Source organism: Labrus bergylta, chromosome 14, assembly GCF_963930695.1.
Source record: "Labrus bergylta chromosome 14, fLabBer1.1, whole genome shotgun sequence".
NCBI classification, from domain to species: Eukaryota; Metazoa; Chordata; class Actinopteri; order Labriformes; family Labridae; genus Labrus; species Labrus bergylta.
In genome coordinates, this window is record NC_089208.1 from 13,198,160 (window position 1) to 13,219,656 (window position 21,497).

At 39.3% G+C, this 21,497-nt stretch overlaps 2 protein-coding genes across 2 annotated transcripts; both read left to right on the forward strand.

Annotated features, from left to right (window-relative positions):
• Window positions 1–167: 167 nt before the first annotated feature.
• On the forward strand, window positions 168–6,888 carry crcp (calcitonin gene-related peptide-receptor component protein). The gene is made up of 6 exons (XM_020635508.3): window positions 168–223; window positions 1,987–2,023; window positions 2,141–2,239; window positions 2,356–2,450; window positions 2,579–2,636; window positions 5,243–6,888. Exons 1-6 carry the CDS (start codon window positions 216–218, stop codon window positions 5,378–5,380), a joined length of 435 nt encoding a protein of 144 aa, XP_020491164.1. The 5' UTR covers window positions 168–215; the 3' UTR covers window positions 5,381–6,888.
• Window positions 6,889–8,009: 1,121 nt separating this feature from the next.
• LOC109985318 (protein-tyrosine sulfotransferase 1) lies at window positions 8,010–17,045 on the forward strand. The gene is made up of 6 exons (XM_020635605.3): window positions 8,010–8,278; window positions 11,017–11,677; window positions 12,268–12,426; window positions 12,593–12,846; window positions 14,671–14,872; window positions 16,413–17,045. The coding sequence occupies exons 2-6, from the start codon at window positions 11,270–11,272 to the stop codon at window positions 16,446–16,448; spliced, it is 1,059 nt and encodes a 352-aa protein (XP_020491261.1). The 5' UTR covers window positions 8,010–8,278; window positions 11,017–11,269; the 3' UTR covers window positions 16,449–17,045.
• The last annotated feature ends 4,452 nt before the right edge of the window (window positions 17,046–21,497 follow it).

Consider the following 21,497-nt stretch of genomic DNA (forward strand, 5'->3'; position numbering starts at 1 on the left):
CAAAACTGATCTTTGAACAGAGATTGGGATACCACATACAGACGGCTAGAAACATTAAATCACATTGAAATAGGTTAATCAAATAATTTCAGATCTCAGGTGATGCTTTGTGTGCATTATTAAACTGTTTTTTCGGAAGAAGGAGGAACCTTCGTTACTGCGTCTGTTTCTACCCGGCGCATTTGAAGCGGGACTGCAGCACAGTTCCTGTCGAAATGGAAGTGTAAGATCCCTTTGTTTTATTTATTTATACAAAATACAGAAATTTGCGCGGGGAGTTTTTTGTCAACAGTTGTTTATTTTTAATTTTTAAATGTAGTTATAAAGGTATAACAGCTACGCCTTCGTCGCAGTTATCGCTAATTTGTTTCATCAGCTGGGAGCAGGCTGCATGTGTGATCAGTGTTTCATTGTGAGCTACACGTTAAGGATCTGCATTGTGATTAAATGATACCAAATGTAATTTAACGTTTTCCCGTCAGTGTTAAAGAAACTGTTCATAAAATTATCTGGTTAAGTTAAATGAAGAGAATGATCCAAGACTAATTATTTAAAGCGTTTTCCTATTCAATTAAACTAAATTAAATTTATTTTGTATAGCGTCAACTCAACAAGTGTTATCTCAAGATACTTTACAAAAAGCAGGTAAAATACCTTACTTATTGCTATATTACAAAGATCCGGCCTATCCATCATGAGCACTTTAGCAAAGCAGCAAAAGTTACAGTGGTAAGAAAAAACTGCCTTATTAAAAGGCAGAAATCTTCGGCCGGCTCATGATGAAACAGCCTTCACAGGCCTAGACTGCGCCGGGCTTGGAAAGGGATAGGGGGAGAGATGGGATAAGATGCAGGAAGAGGGATAGGGAGCAAGGGGGTGGGGGGAGGCAAGCCGTCCATCAACAATCCGGTGGGGGGGGGGGGGCCGTCAACCAGCGATCTTGAGGAGCCTAAGAGAGCTCAAGAGCTCTCAGGAAAGTAGGTGGTTAGTGACTGAGATTTACAGATAGATACATGCAGTAATATGATGTACTGTATATGCACAGAGAGAGAGAGAGATACATGCAGTAATATGATGTACTGTATATGCACAGAGAGAGAGAGAGAGAGAGATACATGCAGTAATATGATGTACTGTATATGCACAGAGAGAGAGAGAGAGAGAGAGAGGAGCTCAAGGTGACAGTTCCCCCGGTAGTCTAAGCCTATAGCAGCATAACTAGGAGCTAACTATAAGATTTATCAAAAAGGAAAGTTTTAAGTCTATTCTTAAAAATACAGACTGTGTCTGCCTCCCGGACCCCGGCTGGAAGGCGGTTCCAGAGGAGAGGAGCCCGATAACTGAAGGCTTTACCTCCCATAGTACACTTAGAGACTGTAGGTACCACTAGCAGGCCTGCACTCCGGGACCGCAACACTCTCGAGGGACAGTACGGTACTAGTAGCTCCTTAAGATAAGATGGTGCCTGGCCATTTAGAGCTTTGTAGGTGAGAAGAAGGATCTTGAATTCTATTCTAGACTGTACAGGGAGCCAGTGCAGAGAAGCCAGGACAGGAGTGATGTGGTCCCATTTCCTGGTTCTGGTCAGTACACGACCAGTGTACTGTTTTCATTTGTCCTGTAGAATACAGATGGATCATAACATAGTTTGAACAACAAAATGTTTAAATACATAAAAGCAGCTTATCATATTTTTAATGCAGCCAGCCGGTTCAGCCCTCTTCATTCTGAAATTGTCAACATCAAAACACTTATTCTGGTTTTTATAACTCCAATAATTTGAGCTCAAAAGTCCCCCATCCATCTTTTAGAGCTTTGCATTTTATGGTTATCTTCACCCTGGGAGTAGAGGTGAAGACTGTGAGATCTGGTCAAAAGCTTGGAAGGATAGAAAGTTGACATTTGAGTTCAAATGATTTGGTCACATAAAAAGCTTTCAGAGGTTCAGCAAGAATGAACCTGTATGCTTTTATTTCTTATCATCAGGAAAAACTCAAGCGCTGCTATGCTGAGCAACTATGAGGTAAGGTCATATATATTTTTGTCTCACTATTTTACATTAAAAAAAAAATTTGTTCAATCTTTGAATTGATTCATATGATTTACCTTCACTTCAAATGTTGATGTCTGTGTTTTTCAGGTGTTCAAACTCCTCACAGACCTGAAGGAACAGAGGAAGGACAACGGGAAGAACAAACACAGCACAGGGCAGCAGAACCTCAACACCATCATGTATGAGGTAGGCACATATCCTCTCTCTCTCTTCACAGCTTTAAACCTGTTCTAAGATTCACTTGTGTCGCATGGAAACTTCCACAAAAACCCGCCAACAGTTTCTCCTGTATTTCCAAACAGACACTGAAGTATCTGTCAAAGACACCCTGCAGCAGGCAGAGTCCAGAGGTCGTCAAAGAGTTCCTTAACACCATGATGCCTCACAAACTCACAAAGTCAGTGAGCTCAGCACAGCCGTAGATATACTCTTCATGTTTTATTGAAAACACAACTTTTGAATAACATAAACATATACAGTGCACTGTAATGATTTGTGTGTTATCTGTTGTATTTCACCCATCAGGGCGGAGAAACTGCAGCTTCTGAACCACCGACCACAAACAGCAGTGGAAATTCAACTTGTGAGTTTTTACTTTAATGCCATAATTACTAGTACATCTTATTTTAGCTGTCGTATTGTTTATTAACCACTGGTATGCATTCCATCCAATTATTGTGATAAAATATGCTGAGTGTCATATAATAAGACGTGTATAAAATCGAGTGTCAGTGCCATACGACCTTCAAAAGTCGAATACAGACAATAAGGTGATTCTATCCCTCAGTATTTTTTGTATGAAACAGTTTTAAAGACATCCAGAAGCCTCCCTGTTGCACTGGCTGACATGCCAGTCTGTTCCAAATACACTTAACGCTGCTGGAAATACTCACTAGAGAATCATTTGTGTATAAATCCACAGGTGAAAATATATGAAAGTCTTGAGAAACATAGTGGTATTTTGTTTTATGGGATTAAAATACAATTACAAGAATATAGGAACAAATCTCAGCCTTAGAAATGCAGCTTTGTTGTTACTCATAACCGAAGGTTGTGGTCAAATAGTGTCTTTTCTTTTCCTACCTCAAAGAAAATGATCTGAAAGTATCTTTCAGAAGTAGAAGTATCTAGAACAGGTGCTTTAATGATTCCTTTCACATGATTTTTAGCATAGGCAACACTGGACCATCCTTCGGACAAGAAAGGAAATAATGCTGTCGCACTATTCCTCGCACCAGTATCATTGAAGAGCGTATCATTTGGACATCACAAGAACATATAATCACAAACCTAAAAAAACAATGACATTCAAGAAGTCTCAATGAGATTCCAGTGGGATGGCACTGTTTCCAATGTGACGGCTTTTGTTTAATTTAATTACCAACCTATGAATGAAGCCATGTTTTTGGGCGGGTGTGGCTCAGTGGGTAGAGTCGGTTGTCTCTCAACCGGAAGGTTTGGGGTTCAATCCCCAGCTCCTGCAGCCACATGTCCGATGTGTCCTTGGGCAAGACACTTAACCCCAAGGTGCTTGGGTGCTAAGAATGGGATTAGTTATTTCTGATCTGTCACTTTACAACCTCTGCCATCAGTGTGAGAATGGGCAGGTGAGACATGCGATGTAAAAGCGCTTTGAGTAGTTAGAAGAATAGAAAAAAAGCCCTACACAAGCTCAAGTCCATTTACCATTTTTACACTGAGTTATATGTAAGAGCATATCTTAGAAGATTTATTTACATATATTCTGTATATTTAAAGATTTATTTGTAAGCTTGTATCCTTCATTGGATAGGACAGTGGATAGAGTGGGCAATCAGAGAGAGTGGGGAATGACTTGCAAAAAAAGGAGCCACAGGTCGGCTCGAAAGCGTCACCTACCTGGAGGAATAGCCTCCGTACATGGGATGCGACATAACCGCTAGTCTTCCTGCACCCCACATCACTGTAGTTTCCCCGCTGCAGGCCATTGTTTGTTGCATAATGGTTAGGTAATGAAAGTGTAGCGAGATACTCTCTGCGCTGTGGCTACCTTTGATTTTTAGTAGTTCTCCTTTACATCTTTCCTTGACCTCAAAGTGTTTTCCATTCTAAAATTGTTTTAGAAAAGACATTGGATAACGTTTTTTTTTGTTTTGACTACTCGGCCACAGTCATAGTCACATAATTCCAAAGCAAACGTGTTGAGTCATTTATTCACTGAAAAAGACTCATTTGGCTCCCTTATAGAAGGAAAATCACGATGAAAGCCTTTTATTGGTGGCACTTGTTTAAATGTCTGAATCTGTGTCATCGATGCTTCTCTGGAGATCCACCTCTCAGCAGGACACAACATGGACCGCTTGTTCACTCAGGCCAAATTGCATTTTGGGGTTTCAGACATTCAGTCCATTACCAGTGACATCAATAACCTGTAGTGGTGCACATGGAAAAGTAAAACGGCCCTGCAGCTATTTGGACTCACTCAGATGAAAGGCATAGTTCCACAGCTGGAAATTGACCTCGGACTGGTTGACACATGCTCTGCTTTCTTTACTGATCACATGTTACATCATCTCTGACGTTCTATAATTAAAATCCCTGTTTTTATGTTGTGTCTTTCTGTCATTTTGCATGTGCCAACATCCAGTTTTACAAACCACTTAAGAACTGGTGCTGTTTATAAATGTTAAGTAAACTGCTTTTATAAATTTGGAAACAGCATTTGACATTTCACCTTAAACTACAGTGAGTGGCTATTCTGATGCTTTCAGATGCATGTGTCATATCACATGATCTGTGTCAGCAGGTGGGGTTACCTACCATGGATTATTCTGAGTACTTTAAAGATTTTCTTTAATGCTTTTGTTTTTGATCACATGTTGTGTTTAAAAAAGCAAGAGATATGAAATGGTTGTGTTTCTTGATTATTGAAGCGTGTACACATTTTTGGATAGACTGGACCCTCAAATAAAAATATAAACCTGGACATTTGAATATGTGCTATTCAAGGACTTATCATTCATTTTGGACATCTGAACATCTAATAAATCCTTGACAACTTTCTAAGACCAAGTGTTGATTAAAGCATGTGGTAATGTGATATAACACTTAGGTTAACTTTGAATAAGGTGAATAAATGCAACAGAAAAAATAGAAGTTCCCGTTCAAACTATTTGATTTTACTGAAACTTGTTCTCTGTCGGTGTTCAGTTGGTGGAGGAGAGTGAAGAGCGGCTATCGGAGGCGCAGATTGAGGAGCTCATCCAAACGGTCTCTGCTGCTCTACCTGGTGACCCGGAGCTGGAAAATGCAGATGCAGAGATGGGGGAAGGTGGTGAACAGTCATGACACAGTGACGCCCAGAATGACTCGGACTGTTCTTGGAGAACTGGAGTAAAGTTTGAAGTGAATACACAACTGGACTGCTTTTTACCGGCACAATTTTGCATCCCTGTTTGAATTAAACAACAAGGTGACTAAAGGGAGACACAAATGCTGCCTGGTCGTGGATAAAAGGAACCCTTTACTTAATTTTGAACAGAAAAAGATAAGCCCGTTCTAATTTGCGTTTGCTTTTTTATTTACAAATGGATTCAAATCTAATGAGCACATCCCTTCATAAGGACAGGTGTTAGGACAGAGAGTCACAGATGTTTTGCATTGTACTGATCTAATTTGTATTCCACCTTAGATATCGTTTATGCAGAGACAGACTGTTGTTATTGTGCTGGGTTTGTGGCTCCTGACTTAATGCTACTCATCACTGTCATTCTCTCATTCGTGTGTAAAATAAGGGGTTTTTGCTGCTGTATGATTTACCAAGTCAGACTTGTAATGGTACAGCACTAACACAAGGTCAGGTAATAATATAAGAGTGGCTGTGTGATAACAAACGTGTTTACCAAGAGGTAATTCCTGTCTTTTTCTAATGCAGTACTTTTTGTAGCACTTGTTTTTTTCCTCCATAATGAGAAAATATCTATTGAATTGTGACTGTCATCAAGTCAACAACAGTTTTCAACAAAGGCTGCAGGCTTTTCTTCTGGTTTACACATGGTACAACTGTAGGACTATAATCAGAAACCCTATTCAGTATCAGACAATAGTGGCATCATCCTCAATGCGTCTTTTATCTGCATCCTGTCTGTGAATGCAACACAAAGGAAGAACAGCCCGCGTAGTATACTGGGAAGCCATCATATGGGTCATTGTCTTTACTGATCATTTAGTAATTTTGGAAGAGTGTTTTAGGTGTCAAGTTTAAAATTTGCAATCAATTATTGATCCTCCTCTAATAATGTCATCTATCAAAGCCCACATGCATTTTTTTGTTAGATAGGTTTGTGTAATCACTCAGGATATATCTGTAAACTGATGTGAAGACAGAAACTCCTAATCCACCGACTCCGGAGCAGCTTGTTTTTTCTCAGCTGTGATGTTGTTTGATAGATAAGAGTTTATTGTCAGACAAGGTCTGAAATGTGCAGCTCCATTAACGACAAAAATCAAACAAGACACAAACATCTGAGACAACATTCAAACATCAGACTTATATTCAGAGGCCTTCATTGCGCTTTGGTCTGGGATTCAACTCCATATTGAATTTTAGGATTGACTTGTTTACAAAAGAGTGTTTTGTTTTTTCCTTTTTAAAACGTGGGACCTTGTATATATCAGGTTTAATGTTAAAACTTCAAATTCACAGTTCAGGCTGTGGTTAGGGTCAGAGACAATGCTGTTGGCCATCTTAACATGTTTTGAAATGTAGGCTGATTCATAAGAGTCTCTGGAGGTTGGTCTATAAATGTTGTGACACAGCAGAGGAAGTATGTGCTGGTTACACTCATGTACCTTTCCGTTTTGAGTTTCCTGTTCGTGTATCACATCGGTTTCCTGTGCTTGCTTTGGTAAGAATCAACAAAAAAGTTAGATGGACACTGATTTAGAAAATTACACCTAGGAGCCTTGAGTGACCCCAATGTCTGTAAAGCTTGAAACTGAAGAGGTCAAAATCCAGCAACACTTATAGAATGAAGATCAACTTTATTAACAAATTAGTCCAAAGCGTTTCGGCTTGTGACCTTCATCAGTGTCATCTTGAAAACAAACACATCTGGATAACACCATCATTCCGTGTGACCATTTAAGCATCAAGGATTTTGTGTTATGGCTAGAGAGGTGCTGCTGTTATATTCAACAATGGGTTTTTCTGTTATTTATTGAGGTAATAATTGCAAAAAATATTTTAGTTCAAGGTTGAACTTTGAACACATGGAGGTTAATTTAGTAACACTGAAGACAATAAAATTCAAGTTCTTCATCCAAGTTTTAATAACCCAATAGCTGAAGCCAACAGTTTTTCAGGGACTCAGGAGTTCAGGCCCTGAATGTTATTAAATAATTGTTAAATAAAAAAGAAACCATATCCAATGGTTTAAAAATATAAAATACCCGTTCTGAACATTAGGGAAAAGTCATTCATTTATTTGCTCAACATTTTAACACCTTCAGGTCTCCCAAGCACTTAACTCATTGATTATGTAAGTATCTCCTTACTTATTCATGAATTTCAGAGATTATTTATGTTTTCTTTGTAATAATTTGACAGGTTTATGTTTTGAGGTTCACCTCAGGGGCCGCAATCCATCACGAAGATCCAGAGCCACTGAAATATGTTGTGCAAATGAAAAGGTGGACAAATTAAATGAGGCGAAGATAAGCCTCAACTAAACCTCACACTGTGATTAAATTTTCCCTCAGGGCTTTCGCTCACAGCATACAAATCGATGCAAGTTAAGTAATTTAAGCCTCGGGCGAAAAATAAGCGAGCTTGTCGTGTCACTGCTGCGGAATTGCCCTTTAACATCTCCACCAATAGGGATCGCCCAAGCAGATGCGCTTTTAGTATTCAGAAGGGCCGTTGACCAATCAGCGCCCTGCTTTCTCTGCCTTGCTGCGCTCTTTGCTCGCTGGCGTGTTTTTTTTTTTTTCTTCTCCCAGCGGTGGATACAGCTCGACTTCTCACGGTGCAAAGTTACATCAGGAACCAGCGTTAAAAAAAACAAAACGTTTTGTTATGTGTATTGCATATCAAATGCCGTAGACATTACGGCTGCTTCTTTTCACCGACAAATGAGAGAGAACACCGATGTGGTCGTCGATAGAAGGAGCTGCTGGTTTCGGCTTTTGGATCAAGGTTGATGTGTGTTTTTTTCTCTCAGGATTTCGACAGTTTCCGAGACGTTGGTGAGTGAACACACCGTTTGACGAGTTGCCTCCACAGCTCAATGAATGTTCTTGTAGCAGGTAAAACGCTATTAATGAGGTGCTTACAGCGTTTTTTTCTGTTGAGTATGGGTGGCCTCTGGTCTGCGTTTGTCTGATAGCAGGTCATTCACCTGGTGGCCGCCTGCCTCGGGTGCAGACAACATGCATCTTCAAGCCAGGCCAGATGTTCATGGCTGCTGGGCCTTCACTGTAAAGCTGTGGAATAATCCTGTTTATACACACGCAAACACACACCGCGGTAATAGCTTTGACTTGTTTGCACCAATATGCACCTGGTTCACCACATATTCTTTTTTTTTTTTGCAAGGTTGCAAAACTAATATGCACCATGAAGCAGGGGACCATTGAAGGTATCAGTTCATGCGGGTATGCTGCTGTAGGTAATTAAAAAGCAAGAGTTAAATGTCTCTCTTTCGGCAGGAAATCAGTGTCAGTGATGTGTCAGTGGTGCCTTAATCACCAAAAATGCCTGCAAAGCAACCAAAAAGTAGCAATGAGAAAGGACTCGTAATAGAGGTTTACTTTCAGGAAACTCGTTTTGCTGCTGAGTGGAAACTGTCTTCACAGCTGAGATAAAGAATACTAGAATTGCTACAAAAACACTAATACAGACAAAACTACATCAGAAGTATGTTTAATTGTGGAGGATTTACGAATTGATGAACTGATAACTTTGGCAGATTGATGTAGCCTATATCAAGGCTTGTCCAAGTTCAGAGGAAATATCGGATATGTTCTCCCTTTTAGACTTAGGCAGAAAGCGTGTGTTCCCTCCTGTGAACATAAGGAGGTGACACACAATCTGGGTTGCTGCTCAAAGATGTCAGCCTGCTGTTTTCCTACCTGTCACCTTAACCACCTCCTCTAGACAGATCACAGGTTACACTGTCTCTGCTTATTATAGACTTTGTTTCTTTGACTTGTCCCTGATCAGAGAACTCATTTGCCTTCTTCAAGGTCAGTGCCCCAGAATAGACAGACAGGTTTTTAGCAGGAACCACTTTGTGAAGAAAAAAGTCAAATAAGCCTAGAGTCTAGCCAAGGAGGTAGTTTAGTTACCGATAATTTAGATATGTTGTTGATGTTTCTGCATTACCCTCAAAAAAAACAATGTTTGTGAAGGTCATTACATTTTGGCGCCCACATGATTAAAAAAAAGAAACAATCAGCAAGAATATCTCTTAAAGGGTCCCAAAACAGTTAACAGTATGTGTACCTGCACGTCCAGATAAGACCAGAAGTAAATTATAGAGCTGGAACAAGTACTTATTTGGTCAACAGACTTAAAAATAACTGACAGTTATCAAGTCATTTATTCCAGGAAGAATACAAAGATTTCTATCATTTCCTGCTTTTCCATTTTAAAGATTGTTTGCTTTTCTTGTTCTTGCTTGTAAATTAAAATTTTGGGGCTCAAGACTTAACAACAAATAGTTGCCCAAATAAAGATTTGCTTTGAGAAATTCTGATATTTATCTTTGCTATTTTTTTAGAGTTTTATAGACAACATGATGATCAAGAAAAAAAAAACGACAAATGAATCATTAATGAAAATAACTGTTAACGTGTTTTGTATTTGTGGTTAACTGGACCTTTAATGAGAAAAAGCCCTTACAGAGGAGGGAAATAAATCAGCAAGGCACGTCTTAAACCACTGGCCTAATTCTTTGTACACTCCAAGTGGCTTAATCTCTGCATGGAAATGCATTAGAATTACATGTAAAGCTTGTGGAAATACCAGTGGACTTAGTGGGGCTTAAGGCAGCACCTCAATAACCCAGCCAGGCCACGATGTCCTCATTTCCAGCTGTTTTCCCCTTTTACTTTGATCGTCAAATTTTACAGGCCAGCTACTCCAGCCCTGAGAGAGGAGTGTTCCCCCACGTGGCATCCAGATGTCAGGCTCCCTGTACAGTCTCAACTAGACAGAAATACCACAGTACATGTGAGAAAGGGACATTAGGGAAAAGGAAAAGAGAAGTTAAAAGTCTGTGAAGTTGCTTCAGAAATAGTTCAAACGCTGAGTTTAACCAGTAAATGAAAAGTTTTGAAGATAATGACCAGCTGAATTCTATTCTCCTTGCAACCTTGTGTGTATTCATATGTTGCTATAAAGAGGAACTACAGGCAGGCTAATGTTGATGTAACTACTCCTTGCAGTGAACATTGAAGAGAAATGGGGAAGTTGTGTGAGTCTACGCTTTGTAAAATGTAATCTGATCCTAGAGAAGTGGTGTTGTGTGGCAGAAACTGTCAGTGAGAATTAAAACAAGACGAAGCAGTAATTAGCCGCTTAAGATGCACTGTATGAGACTGAACTGTGATACTGCTCCACAGTCTGGATCGTCCCAGTGGAGAGATGCAAAATAAAACTGGATGTGATTCAGCCTCTCTGGAAGCGTTTAGTGCTCTTGGCAAAGTTACAGTCATGTAGTCAGTAGGAAAAATCACACCATCACACCTTGCCAATAATAGCTCTATCATGCCGGGTAGTGGCTAATGTTTGGAAATATAATACATCATGATGATGTACAGTATGTTTGTTTGTTTGTCGAAAAGTTGTGAAGGAAAATCCTAAACTGGAGTACAATTGAAGATACTGGCACGGGAGCATCCTTTTTTGTATGCATGCCATGTAAGCTGATGAAGGTTCCATGCATTTCTGATTGAAGTGTATGATGTGTTCTTCTGTTTAGGTAACAATGATTAAGAAACGTGGCCAGCTGTGGAGCGCAGCAGGCCTGGATCCTGCCCTGCGACACCAAGGCTGAGGAGTTGCAGAGGAGCGACTAGCCCTCCTTGCCCACCCCTGAATATCCCATCTGGACATCACCCTCGATCAGAACTTCCTCATTATCACTTCAGCTTCAAGCCAACCGATCTTTGCTGATATTTAACAAGAACCCACATTCCAGAGACCTCATTATTGGTGCATTTTATGAAGCCACAATGAGGAACAGCAGATCCAGCCTCCTCCTGGGCTGTGTGCTCCTCTGCTCCGCCTCCTTGCTTTACCTGGGCATGAGTGGTGTAGAGTGCCCTCCAAAAAGCCATCGTTACAGGTGGATGGAGCTCAACCTGGGTTTGGCCAATCAGAGTTTATCCCTGACTGAACACTTCCCAGAAGACACGCCCCTGATCTTCATCGGAGGCTTCCCCAGGAGCGGCACCACGCTGATGCGCGTCATGCTGGACGCCCACAGTCACGTGCGTTGTGGGGAAGAGACTCGAGTGATTCCCCGTCTTCTGGCCATGCGGGCCACCTGGAGCCGCTCGGTGAAGGAGAGGATACGGCTCGACGAGGCTGGGGTCACAGACCAGGTGTTGGACTCAGCAGTACGAGCATTCCTGTTAGAGGTGAGCTGCTTATTCATTTTTATAAATGAAATTCAAAAAATGTTTGTTACAATTACCAAAATGACAAATTCAGATTTTTTTTCTCTCTCTGTTCTTCCATCCAAAGCCCTATTTTAATTACATTTTCAATCACAGAAAACAAATAAGCACCTATTTCTCACTTTTGAGATGGTGACATCATTCATGCTGCGTCTATTAACATTTACATTCTATAGGAATGACATGCAGGTAAGGAGCCACAGGACAGATTCAAAACCAAACTCGAGGTCTTTCGCCTCTGTACAGGAGTGTGCACACTAACCCCATAGGCTGGTTAGCTGCACCTCTCAAGTCCCAAATTGAGCTCCCCACTTGTAATTTAGAATACACTTATTTCCCAACATGTCCACTTTGTGGTTAAAACAAGTAAATTAAACATTTTATTTGTGTAAATGTTTCTTCACACTCAGTCATACCTCGTCTATCTTGGGAAAAATGTCCATACTTTGCTATATTAGAACCATTACAACAAGTGCTCATCCCTGTTAGTAGAAATTACACACATGGTCATGTTTGGGCCTCAGTATAAACATGACATTTTCACTTTTCAGGTGATAGTCGGCCATGGGGAGCCGGCTCCACGCCTCTGCAACAAGGACCCGTTTGCTTTGAAGTCTCTTTCATATCTGTCCCGCATCTTCCCTAAAGGCAAATTTGTGCTCATGCTGCGAGACGGACGGGCCACCGTTCACTCCATGATATCACGCAAGGTATGCTGGGATTTTTGCTCTTACCAGAAACACTTCCTCTCAGATTTCCAAACAGCCTCTTTTGAGGTCTGAACACAGAAAGGAAGCTATATTGTCACATAATGGCACATGTACACACTCTTTCATGATTGGTGTTTATCTCTCCTTTCTCTCTGTCCATCCACAGGTGACCATCTCTGGCTTCGACCTGACCAGCTACAGGGACTGTCTGACTAAGTGGAGCAGCGCGGTGGAGACCATGTTCAGTCAGTGCGAGGCAGCTGGGGAGGACCGGTGTCTGCCCGTCCGCTACGAGCAGCTTGTCCTCCACGCGGAGGAGGAAATGAGGAAGCTGCTTCACTTCCTAGATCTGCAGTGGGACCCATCAGTGCTGCACCATGAAGAGCTAATCGGAAAAGCTGGTGGTGTTTCTTTGTCCAAGTGAGTCTTTGAAATGTGTGTATGTACACAGAGCTCACCTCTTAGCTGTGGTTGTATCCAGACTAAAATTACACTTCAATGTCCTGAGGTTTTCAGATTTTTACTGGAAAGGCAGGTTGTTGTTGCTTTTTGTTTTTTTGTGTGGTTTGGCAGTAGTTTCACAGAGATGAGTCTCAACCTCAGCACACGAAACTGGGGCTGTCTGATTGGTTAAACTACCACAGTTAAAGGTCAAGTGTGGGTGTTTCAAAAGTAACAGTAACATTTGCAAGTCTTGGAAAAGTCTTATTCCTTAAATCATGCTATCCTTATGCACGGTCTAATATAGCCTTGAGTACTTTTCAAAAGCTTTGAAGTTCAGGAGGGTTTAAATTTTTGGTATTTAATACATTTCATGGACCTCACTATCGCAAACAGATATATTTTTAAATGTTGTATTTTTCTAACATGAAATTGTATTCATATTCAGACACATACTATAAATGATTAATGTCTTCAAGGACTTCAAAATATATCAAAATTGCCTAATTTTTATTTTTTAAACCATTCATTTAATTTTAAGGTTTTGCAATTTTTCATTTTATTTCATAAAATTCAATAGTTAAATCAAGATGAATCATATTTTTAATCACGTTTGAAATTCCATTATTTAGCATTTTAAAATGAAAATTCTAAGGCTTTTAGTCTAAGTCTAGAGTACATATATATGTGTGTGTGTGTATATATATTAAATCACTTTAATATAAAAATTTCTATCCTTCTGTTATGTGCCATGATGTGAGTAAAAGAGAGGCAGTGAAGGTAATTTTAAACTCTATTGTTCAGTAAGAAATATCTCTACTTGCCCTGCCGCCCATGAGGGGGTCACATGACTACTAGTCCCTGGGGTTTGTGTTATAACGCTGTGTAGGAGTTATTTTGTATTCGCCCTCAGCTGATGCGCCTTCTTCCTGCAGTCTGTTGTCCTACATTTAATTAATACAATACTACTAATATTAATACATTTAATGTTAATGTCCAAAAAAAAGACATTGAATGTTTGAGGGAACTGGTGCAAAGTCCATTTTTTTTTCTGTGTAGGATCCAAAGATTTGAAGGTCCATTTAAGCTTACAGACATCCCTGTGTAGGTGTTTAATTTGCGCTGCTACTCTTAATTGTCGTGAATCAAGTAGAGTGAATGATTACAGGCCAACTCTGGGAATTTGGTGAGAGTCCTGCTGTTTTAAACTGCAAACACCCAAACCTGGCGTGTGTGTGTGTGAAGGATTTAGGCCTCGGTATTTGATGTTATGCAACAACTGGCACATGAAACTTTAACATCTTCATACGTACAATTTTCACAAATATGCCATGTTGTGGGCCTGAGTGCTGTGTATACAAATGTTGACACACATTTAATTGTATATGGTGGACAGGGTTTATATCTATAGATCTACAAATCCACAATTCAAACAAGTCAAAGAAATAAAGTGAAACCCACTGATCATATTATGTAGGTTTATTTCTTTTGTATACATGCATTCACTAACTTTATTTTAATTCTGGTTTAAATGACTAGATTGTACCAATATTGTTTTTCATATTAGAATTGTTTTTTTGTTTTTTTATATTAAATGTAGACAAAGTGAATAGACAAGAAGGAACATACGTGTATCTTTTTACATGTTATGACAGATTTTCGTTAGTTAAGCATCTAAATCTTCTACATCCATGTAATATCCTTACAATTGGTACTTTGCACTTCTTCTCCTCCATTTATTTTAAACTTTCCACATTGTTATCTAACAAACTTACACCTGACCGTGTGTCTGTTTGTTTATAGGGTGGAGCGCTCTACCGACCAGGTGATGAAGCCAGTGAACACTGAAGCGCTCTCTAAGTGGGTTGGGAACATTCCCTCTGACGTGTTGAGTGACATGGCGGAAATTGCGCCCATGCTAGCTCGTCTGGGTTACGACCCCCATGCCAACCCCCCCGACTACACAAGAGCTGCGCCTGTGCTGCCTTCATACAACTACTCACAGGTGAGGTAAAAAAATCATCCAAGGCGCAACAGAATGAAGAGGAGATACTCTGCTTGTTTTACCTTCTTATCCTCTCAGTTAACAGGAGACATCCTGAAATAAAGATGTTTGTTTACATTGCTGTACTGACTCTGCCCCATGTTACTGCAGAAATCAGGTGTAGCCTCAAATAGCCAAGTACAGTGTAGATAGAACATTTAATGTTTGATGAAACCAACAAAAACAAAAGTAAATCAAATAATGTTTGTAATTAATTTGAGTGTCTCTGGGGTACAGCAATAATTGTCTCATTTGCCATTTGAGATCATAGAAAACTGAGTTTGCAGGTTAACAGTTTGGAGAATTATGGAGAAGAAATATAAATGTTGGCTAGTAGACTTTAATGAGAAGTAAAAGGAGGACATACATATTATAATAATGAAACATACTAAAGAACTTTAATGTAAATATACATTATAAAGTTTTTTTTAACATTAAATTACAAGATGACTTTATTAATACATTAGAAAGATAACAAGATCGCTTACAGAAACACGCTAAAAGTACAAACTTGGATGGATTAATACCAGATCAAAGGGGGTAAATCAAGGGTCACCAATGGTTTAGGTTTGACTTACTGTTGAGCGTCAGATTTCCCCCACTGATTCCCACTTCTTTACAATCCTACACCGTGATGCATATGTTCAGGACGTTCCCATTCAAAACAGACATCCTGTTACATTAAAGAATGCTTACTGCATATGTATGGGAGCTTAACCGTACAAAGGTTTGTTTGTTTGTTTGTTATTTGCATAATCAGTTTATCAAATAATTAATTTGACTTATCATTGACAGGACCAGTTTTGGTTTGGGGCTATTTCACTCGATTCCTTAAAGTTACCAAGTAACAATAAACACTGAACTACTGACCAATCACAGCGTTTGGAGTCAACACGTGGTCTCTGTTTATTGTAGAAAGTGTGTTTGCAAAACATAAAGCTTCTGCATTGTTGCACCAATAAAAGTGCAGGGACCAGAGTAAAGTTTCTTCATTTCTTCATTTCTTCATTTCCAAATCAATTCCACTTGTAGTGATGAGAATAGTCGTCAGGTGATTTTAAAGCTTAAAGGAAAACAACAAACATTAATCAGAGCCACACCCATAAATCAAATAATAAACTTAACAGTCTCATATATGCACAAGAGGATATATGTGCACATATACAAATTACTCACTCAATAATGCACCTACTACAGTCAACACTTGGAGTTGTCAGCAACCTGTCCTGCAGCTCAGCATATTGCAGCAAACAAAGGGGGTGAGCATGGCCTGCTACAGGCCTCTTAATTGCTCAAGAGTGGCCTGACAGGTTAAAGTCAGGAGTAGGCTTAAAGGGGCAGTGAGATCTGCAATAGTTACCAGAGTAGCACTGAAGTGATGTCCCATTTTCTTACATTAAATCAGCTACATCAGATTTCTGCAAAGCAGCTAGGACATGGTTTAAATAACAAAAATACTAGATTTCCCATTTCCTGATCATTCTAACTTTTCTTTCCTCAGAGTTTGAAGGCAACAGAGACGCCACACCCCAGTTAGGTGCGGAGAAGAAACTGCTCTTTATTAGGCTTTGCAAATGGATGCACCTTAAACTCGGACTTCCAGTTTGGCAGTGATCTCACCTCACAGGAATGCTTTTTAATTGTTCCACGTTTATTTTACAATTGTTTTTAAGAATTGTACGCAATGTTGAGAACAATACATGGTGGAGAGACCAAAACATGGACTAACCAGGTGTTTTCAGGTTTATGTCTCTGATATAAATGACACGAGGACTATCTGTCACAGGAAGTCTGCTGCTTCTCACACCTCCTTAACGTTGAAGTAAGAGATTTAAACCTCATTTTTATGTGTCCTCTCACCTCGTACCAGAAAGTATTTCTACATGTTTGTATGTTATGATTCACCACAAATGTGAATGTGTCATGAGACAAATCTGTCACTTACTGAGAGCTCAGTCAATGTTAATGAAGCATAATGACTGTATATTTTTGAAGATGTATGTTTATTTTCTTAATAAATTATTTTGGTGTTGATCATTTATTCAGAAATCTAAAGTTGTTTATTCTGAACTTAGGATTTGTAATTGTTGTCTAATTTTGACCATAAATAAAACAGATCCTTTGTGTCACATTATGTTGTATTTTGTATGTTGTATTTATTCAGTCTCACTTGCACCATACTCTGTGATAGCATGCATGTGTAAGAGTCAGCTGAGCCACAGCGCCCTCTGGTGATGCAAGGACAACACCAATTTACCTGGTTTAATACTGAATACAACTTTAAAATAAGATAAACCTTTATTCATCCCTCAACGGAGGGATGTACAGTGTTACAGCAGCAAAGCGCAAGGAAAGCCAAAAAAGGAACACACAGTGCACAATTAAATTAAAAAGAAATCAAAATAGTTGAGGAGCCAAAAACAGATCTGCAGTTGTAACAAATGTAGTCTGTACATTCAGTTAAAAAACACTATTATGCACAGAGTGCACATAAAGTGTTAAATGTTTTTGCACATTGATATTAGCCTATCTCTAATATCATCAGGGGTGCTGTGCTGCCTATGGATGCTAGTAGAAATATCTGTAAACATATCAAAATGTGTATATCGTCATTTAAAGCACATTGTGAACATTTTGCATGAAGATAAAAAAAAAAGCATCAACTTTAAACATTAATCTCAATATTTATTCCCATCTCTAAAGCAGCACAAGCAACAGTAGAGTCCTCCCCGTCACTCATGAGTTTAAATGTCTTTAGTCTATATCCAGATCGTCTTGAGGAGACTGAGAGCACTAATGCAAAATGTGCGAAATATATAAAGTTCCTGGGACAGAAGAATATAGGTTCCTGTACTCTTCTGACCGATCTAGGAAGGAAATTGACCTAAAATAGAATAAGAATACACCAGTGTTTTAGTCTATGAAGACCATCCAACAGTTGCATACAGCAAATAGTGATGAAAATAGTGAAGAACCTCGAAGCTCTTTAATACATATTGGAGGAAATTGTTGCCATTTGATTATGTTCAATAGAATATTTGTAAAAACCATTGCATTACTACTGGAGCAAAATTGGAGAACAAACCACCAAAAAATATATTTTTCCATTCTAATGGAGAGAGTCACTTAATTGGCTGTCATACTGTTTCTGTGTTATGTGATTTTTTTTCTACCTCAAATTGTTATCAGTATCAGCCTAAAAGAACACCATAAGTCATCTTTTAGGTTATTTTTTAAAAAGATAAAGATAAAGATAAACTTTATTGATCCCCCGTGGGGGAAATTTGTGCATTACAGCAGCTCCAGAAAACAGGGGATGGGAATATACTTATTAAAAATAAAAATAGAAGTTAAAATCAAATCAAACATATTTACATCATTTAAATAAATAAAAAATACAATAATGTAAAATTACACAGTAACTAAGGGATTGTTCTTAAAAAAACACACAGTGTGTAGCATGAGGTGGTGATGTTGTTAGAGAGTCCGATTAAACAGTCTGACGGCAGATGGGATGAACGACCTGCGGTAGCGCTCTGTCTTGCAGGGTGGGTGTCTGAGTCTGCTGCTGAAGGAGCTTACACGATTTTAAGACATTAAAACACAGGAAAGGTATAGTATTAATTTAATTAGCAATCATGACATTTAAGAAATGACTCTAGTTCCACAAATTCAAACCTAGGATCTGATAACTGAATTACTACTTCGTTAATAATTCAGATCATTAATCACAAGAAAACAACACATTTAGTGATAATACAGATTCAGTAAGAAAGTTAAAAATATTTTCAAACCTTTGTGAGACCAAGGATACACTCCCTTAATGAAAGTCTGAAAACAAAAAATAAACAATTCAACAACGTTTTACCACATAGACCATCACACTGTCAGAGACACGTCTTAACTCTGTTCTTAAGTTCTTATTTCTTCTTGACCAGATTGCAGACCTAGATATCTTTGCCACCTCATCAATAATACAAGCTGTGGTTGACTCAGCGCATGAGCCAAGATTGTATTAACCCATGAGATGCTTGAAAACTAACTGATGAGACACACAGGACACTGCAGTTTTGGTGCCTTTCTGAGTACCTGAAACTGCTCCTGACACACAAGTCATTTATCAATTTACCAGTGACGTGATTTTGAATGCCTTGTATTCTCACTGTTCATTTGTTAGTTCGGTATAGCCTACTTAAGCCAGAAGGTCAAACATATGTAGGTTCCAGCTTTTTTTTTTTGGATGTTTTATCGTTGGAAAGGGACACTAGAGATGAACAGGAAAGATAGTAGAAAGGGAATGAATGAAATCAAGAAAAGGGCCTCAAGTTCAAGTCAAGTAATAGGACCCTGCTCCACCAAGTGAGCTACCAGGACCACTCGTAGCTGTTCCTGGTAAAAAAAAAAAAAAGAAAAAGAAAAGAAAGAATTGTGACTATTTATCTTAATGAGCATGTCTTTGGACTGTGGGGGGGTTAACTCCATTCTGCTAGCCTTGGATATCAAACCAGGAACCTTCTCTATACAGTGTTTAATACCATGCTGCATCCTGGATTACATCTTCTTGATTTGAAATTGTATAGACTAAATTATTTAGTATATTTAGTACACTCCTCCTTTCAGATCTTTTCAGCACAGGAAGGAGAAGCTCCAGTTGACTTCAAAACTAGTAGATTTAAATGTGGATAGCAGAGCCAAACTGCTGTGCTTTAAATGAAAAGGCGTTCAATGAAATTCTCAACATACCCTCACCTTCAGTGGAGAGAGTTTTACTCTGTTGGCAGCCAAAAAGCAACACCAATTCACTGCAGACCCTTATCGACTACAGAGAGAAAGAGAGGGTCCTGCAGGCAACACAGTTTTTTTTTTTCCAACAACACCTGCTAAAAAAATGTATGTTTTTATGTTAAACATAAGTCTTAATTAATTCAGAGATAAAGTGCCAGGCAGTTACTCAGACTGTAGAACTTGGGTTCCAGACTTGGTCCCTGTGTAGGTCAATGTCTTGAACTTGATGTGGTAGCTGGAGAGGTGCCAGTTCACTTCCTGAGCACAGCCCCTGGGTCCTTGAGCATGGCACTTGACAGCTCACTGTGTGGGCAGCCCCCTCACTCACTCTGACATCTCTTTATAAGTGCATGTCAACAGGATCCTGTTTGTGCATCTGTGTGTATTTCAGCCTGTGTGTGTAGCACGTCTTAATAATGGACTGTAAAATGTAATCTCTCTTGCAGGATTAATAATGATATTTTTTTTCTGATCTGATAGATTGTCAGTATCACAAACACCTTAAATTACTCCCATCCATCAGCATTAAACTTAGCCTACTTCTTAATTCCTGTTGAACTTGCGTCATTAAATCGGAGGGTGTCATTAGCACACTATAGCATGCTTCTCTCAGAGCATGAGGCTTAGTTGGTTTACATTGAAAATAAACTGGTACGTGCACCTTCTAAAGGAAGAATTCAAATTTCCAGGCTCAATGATTCCAAATTTATTAGAATGGATTAGATGGGACGTGAGGCAATAAAAACCTTGCAGAGACAAATTTTTCGGCGAGGAACAATTGACAAGGTGACTTTGCTAAATGTTTCTTAGTGCTATGGTGGATTAATGTTGGGTCTTTGTAAAGAGAGTCTACACCTGCTCTTTTTGTAACGTATCTTGAGATAGCATTTGTTGTATAGTGGAGCCATACAAATAAAGATTGATTGATATCTTAGACTTTTAAAACAAGCAGGGCTTGCCCTCAACCTGTTATAGCCCGATTAAGCAGGAACAGTAAACAATAGAATCTATTTTGTAGAGGATCTCTTCTTTAAAAAAAATTAGATTACTCTATTCCTGCTTTATTAGAGCTTCACCTTTTCTGGCAGGTTTCTGGTTACAAAAATGAATTAGGCCTACCCAAAGTCCTCTATTATGATGTTAAATGAAGAAGAGAGACGGAATCCAAATTTAAGCTAAGAGAACTTCTCCTTTCGATGTTACCTAAAAGTGTTGGACGAAAATTTGTATCCATTCATTATGAAACAGTGACTGAGGCTGTATCAGCCCACATATTGCTGAGTCGGCCTACGTATTACGTCTCTTTACTGAAAGATCCTGATGCTTTGACGGCTGGCCTCAGTATTTTCAACCATCAGCCCTGTCCTTCAGCAAGACAGAATCTTCCTACACATCATCAAGATGTGGGGCGGCAGTAGCTCAATCTTAGGAACTTGGGTTGGGAATCGGAAAGTCGCCGGTTCAAATCCCAACATGGATCAAGTCCAGAAATTGGCCTGGTAACTGGAGAGCTTCCTGAGCACTGCCGAAGTGCCCCTGAGCAAAGCCCTTCCCAAGAGCCACCACCCCGAGTCCCCTCCATCAGTGCACGTCCATAGGATCCTGTTTGTGCATGTGTGTGTATTTCGGCCTACGTTTGTGTAGCATGTTCACTTGACAGCGTGTAAAAACGAAATTCCAATCAATAAAGATTAAATTAAATTATTATCTTCAGAAACATTAAATTAAATCACAGTCATTGTCTCCCTGCGTCATTTCGCTCTGACATAAACCCTGGCTGGTTCAATAAGCGCGCGAGTGC

Coding starts and splice junctions, on each gene's coding strand:
- crcp (XM_020635508.3), top strand. Junction 2,024..2,140: donor CTATGCTGAGCAACTATGAG/GTAAGGTCATAT, acceptor TGTGTTTTTCAG/GTGTTCAAACTCCTCACAGA. Junction 2,451..2,578: donor ATGCCTCACAAACTCACAAA/GTCAGTGAGCTC, acceptor TTCACCCATCAG/GGCGGAGAAACTGCAGCTTC.
- LOC109985318 (XM_020635605.3), top strand. CDS start 11,270: ATGAGGAACAGCAGATCCAGCCTCCTCCTGGGCTGTGTGCTCCTCTGC. Junction 12,427..12,592: donor ACTCCATGATATCACGCAAG/GTATGCTGGGAT, acceptor GTCCATCCACAG/GTGACCATCTCTGGCTTCGA. Junction 14,873..16,412: donor CTTCATACAACTACTCACAG/GTGAGGTAAAAA, acceptor TTCTTTCCTCAG/AGTTTGAAGGCAACAGAGAC.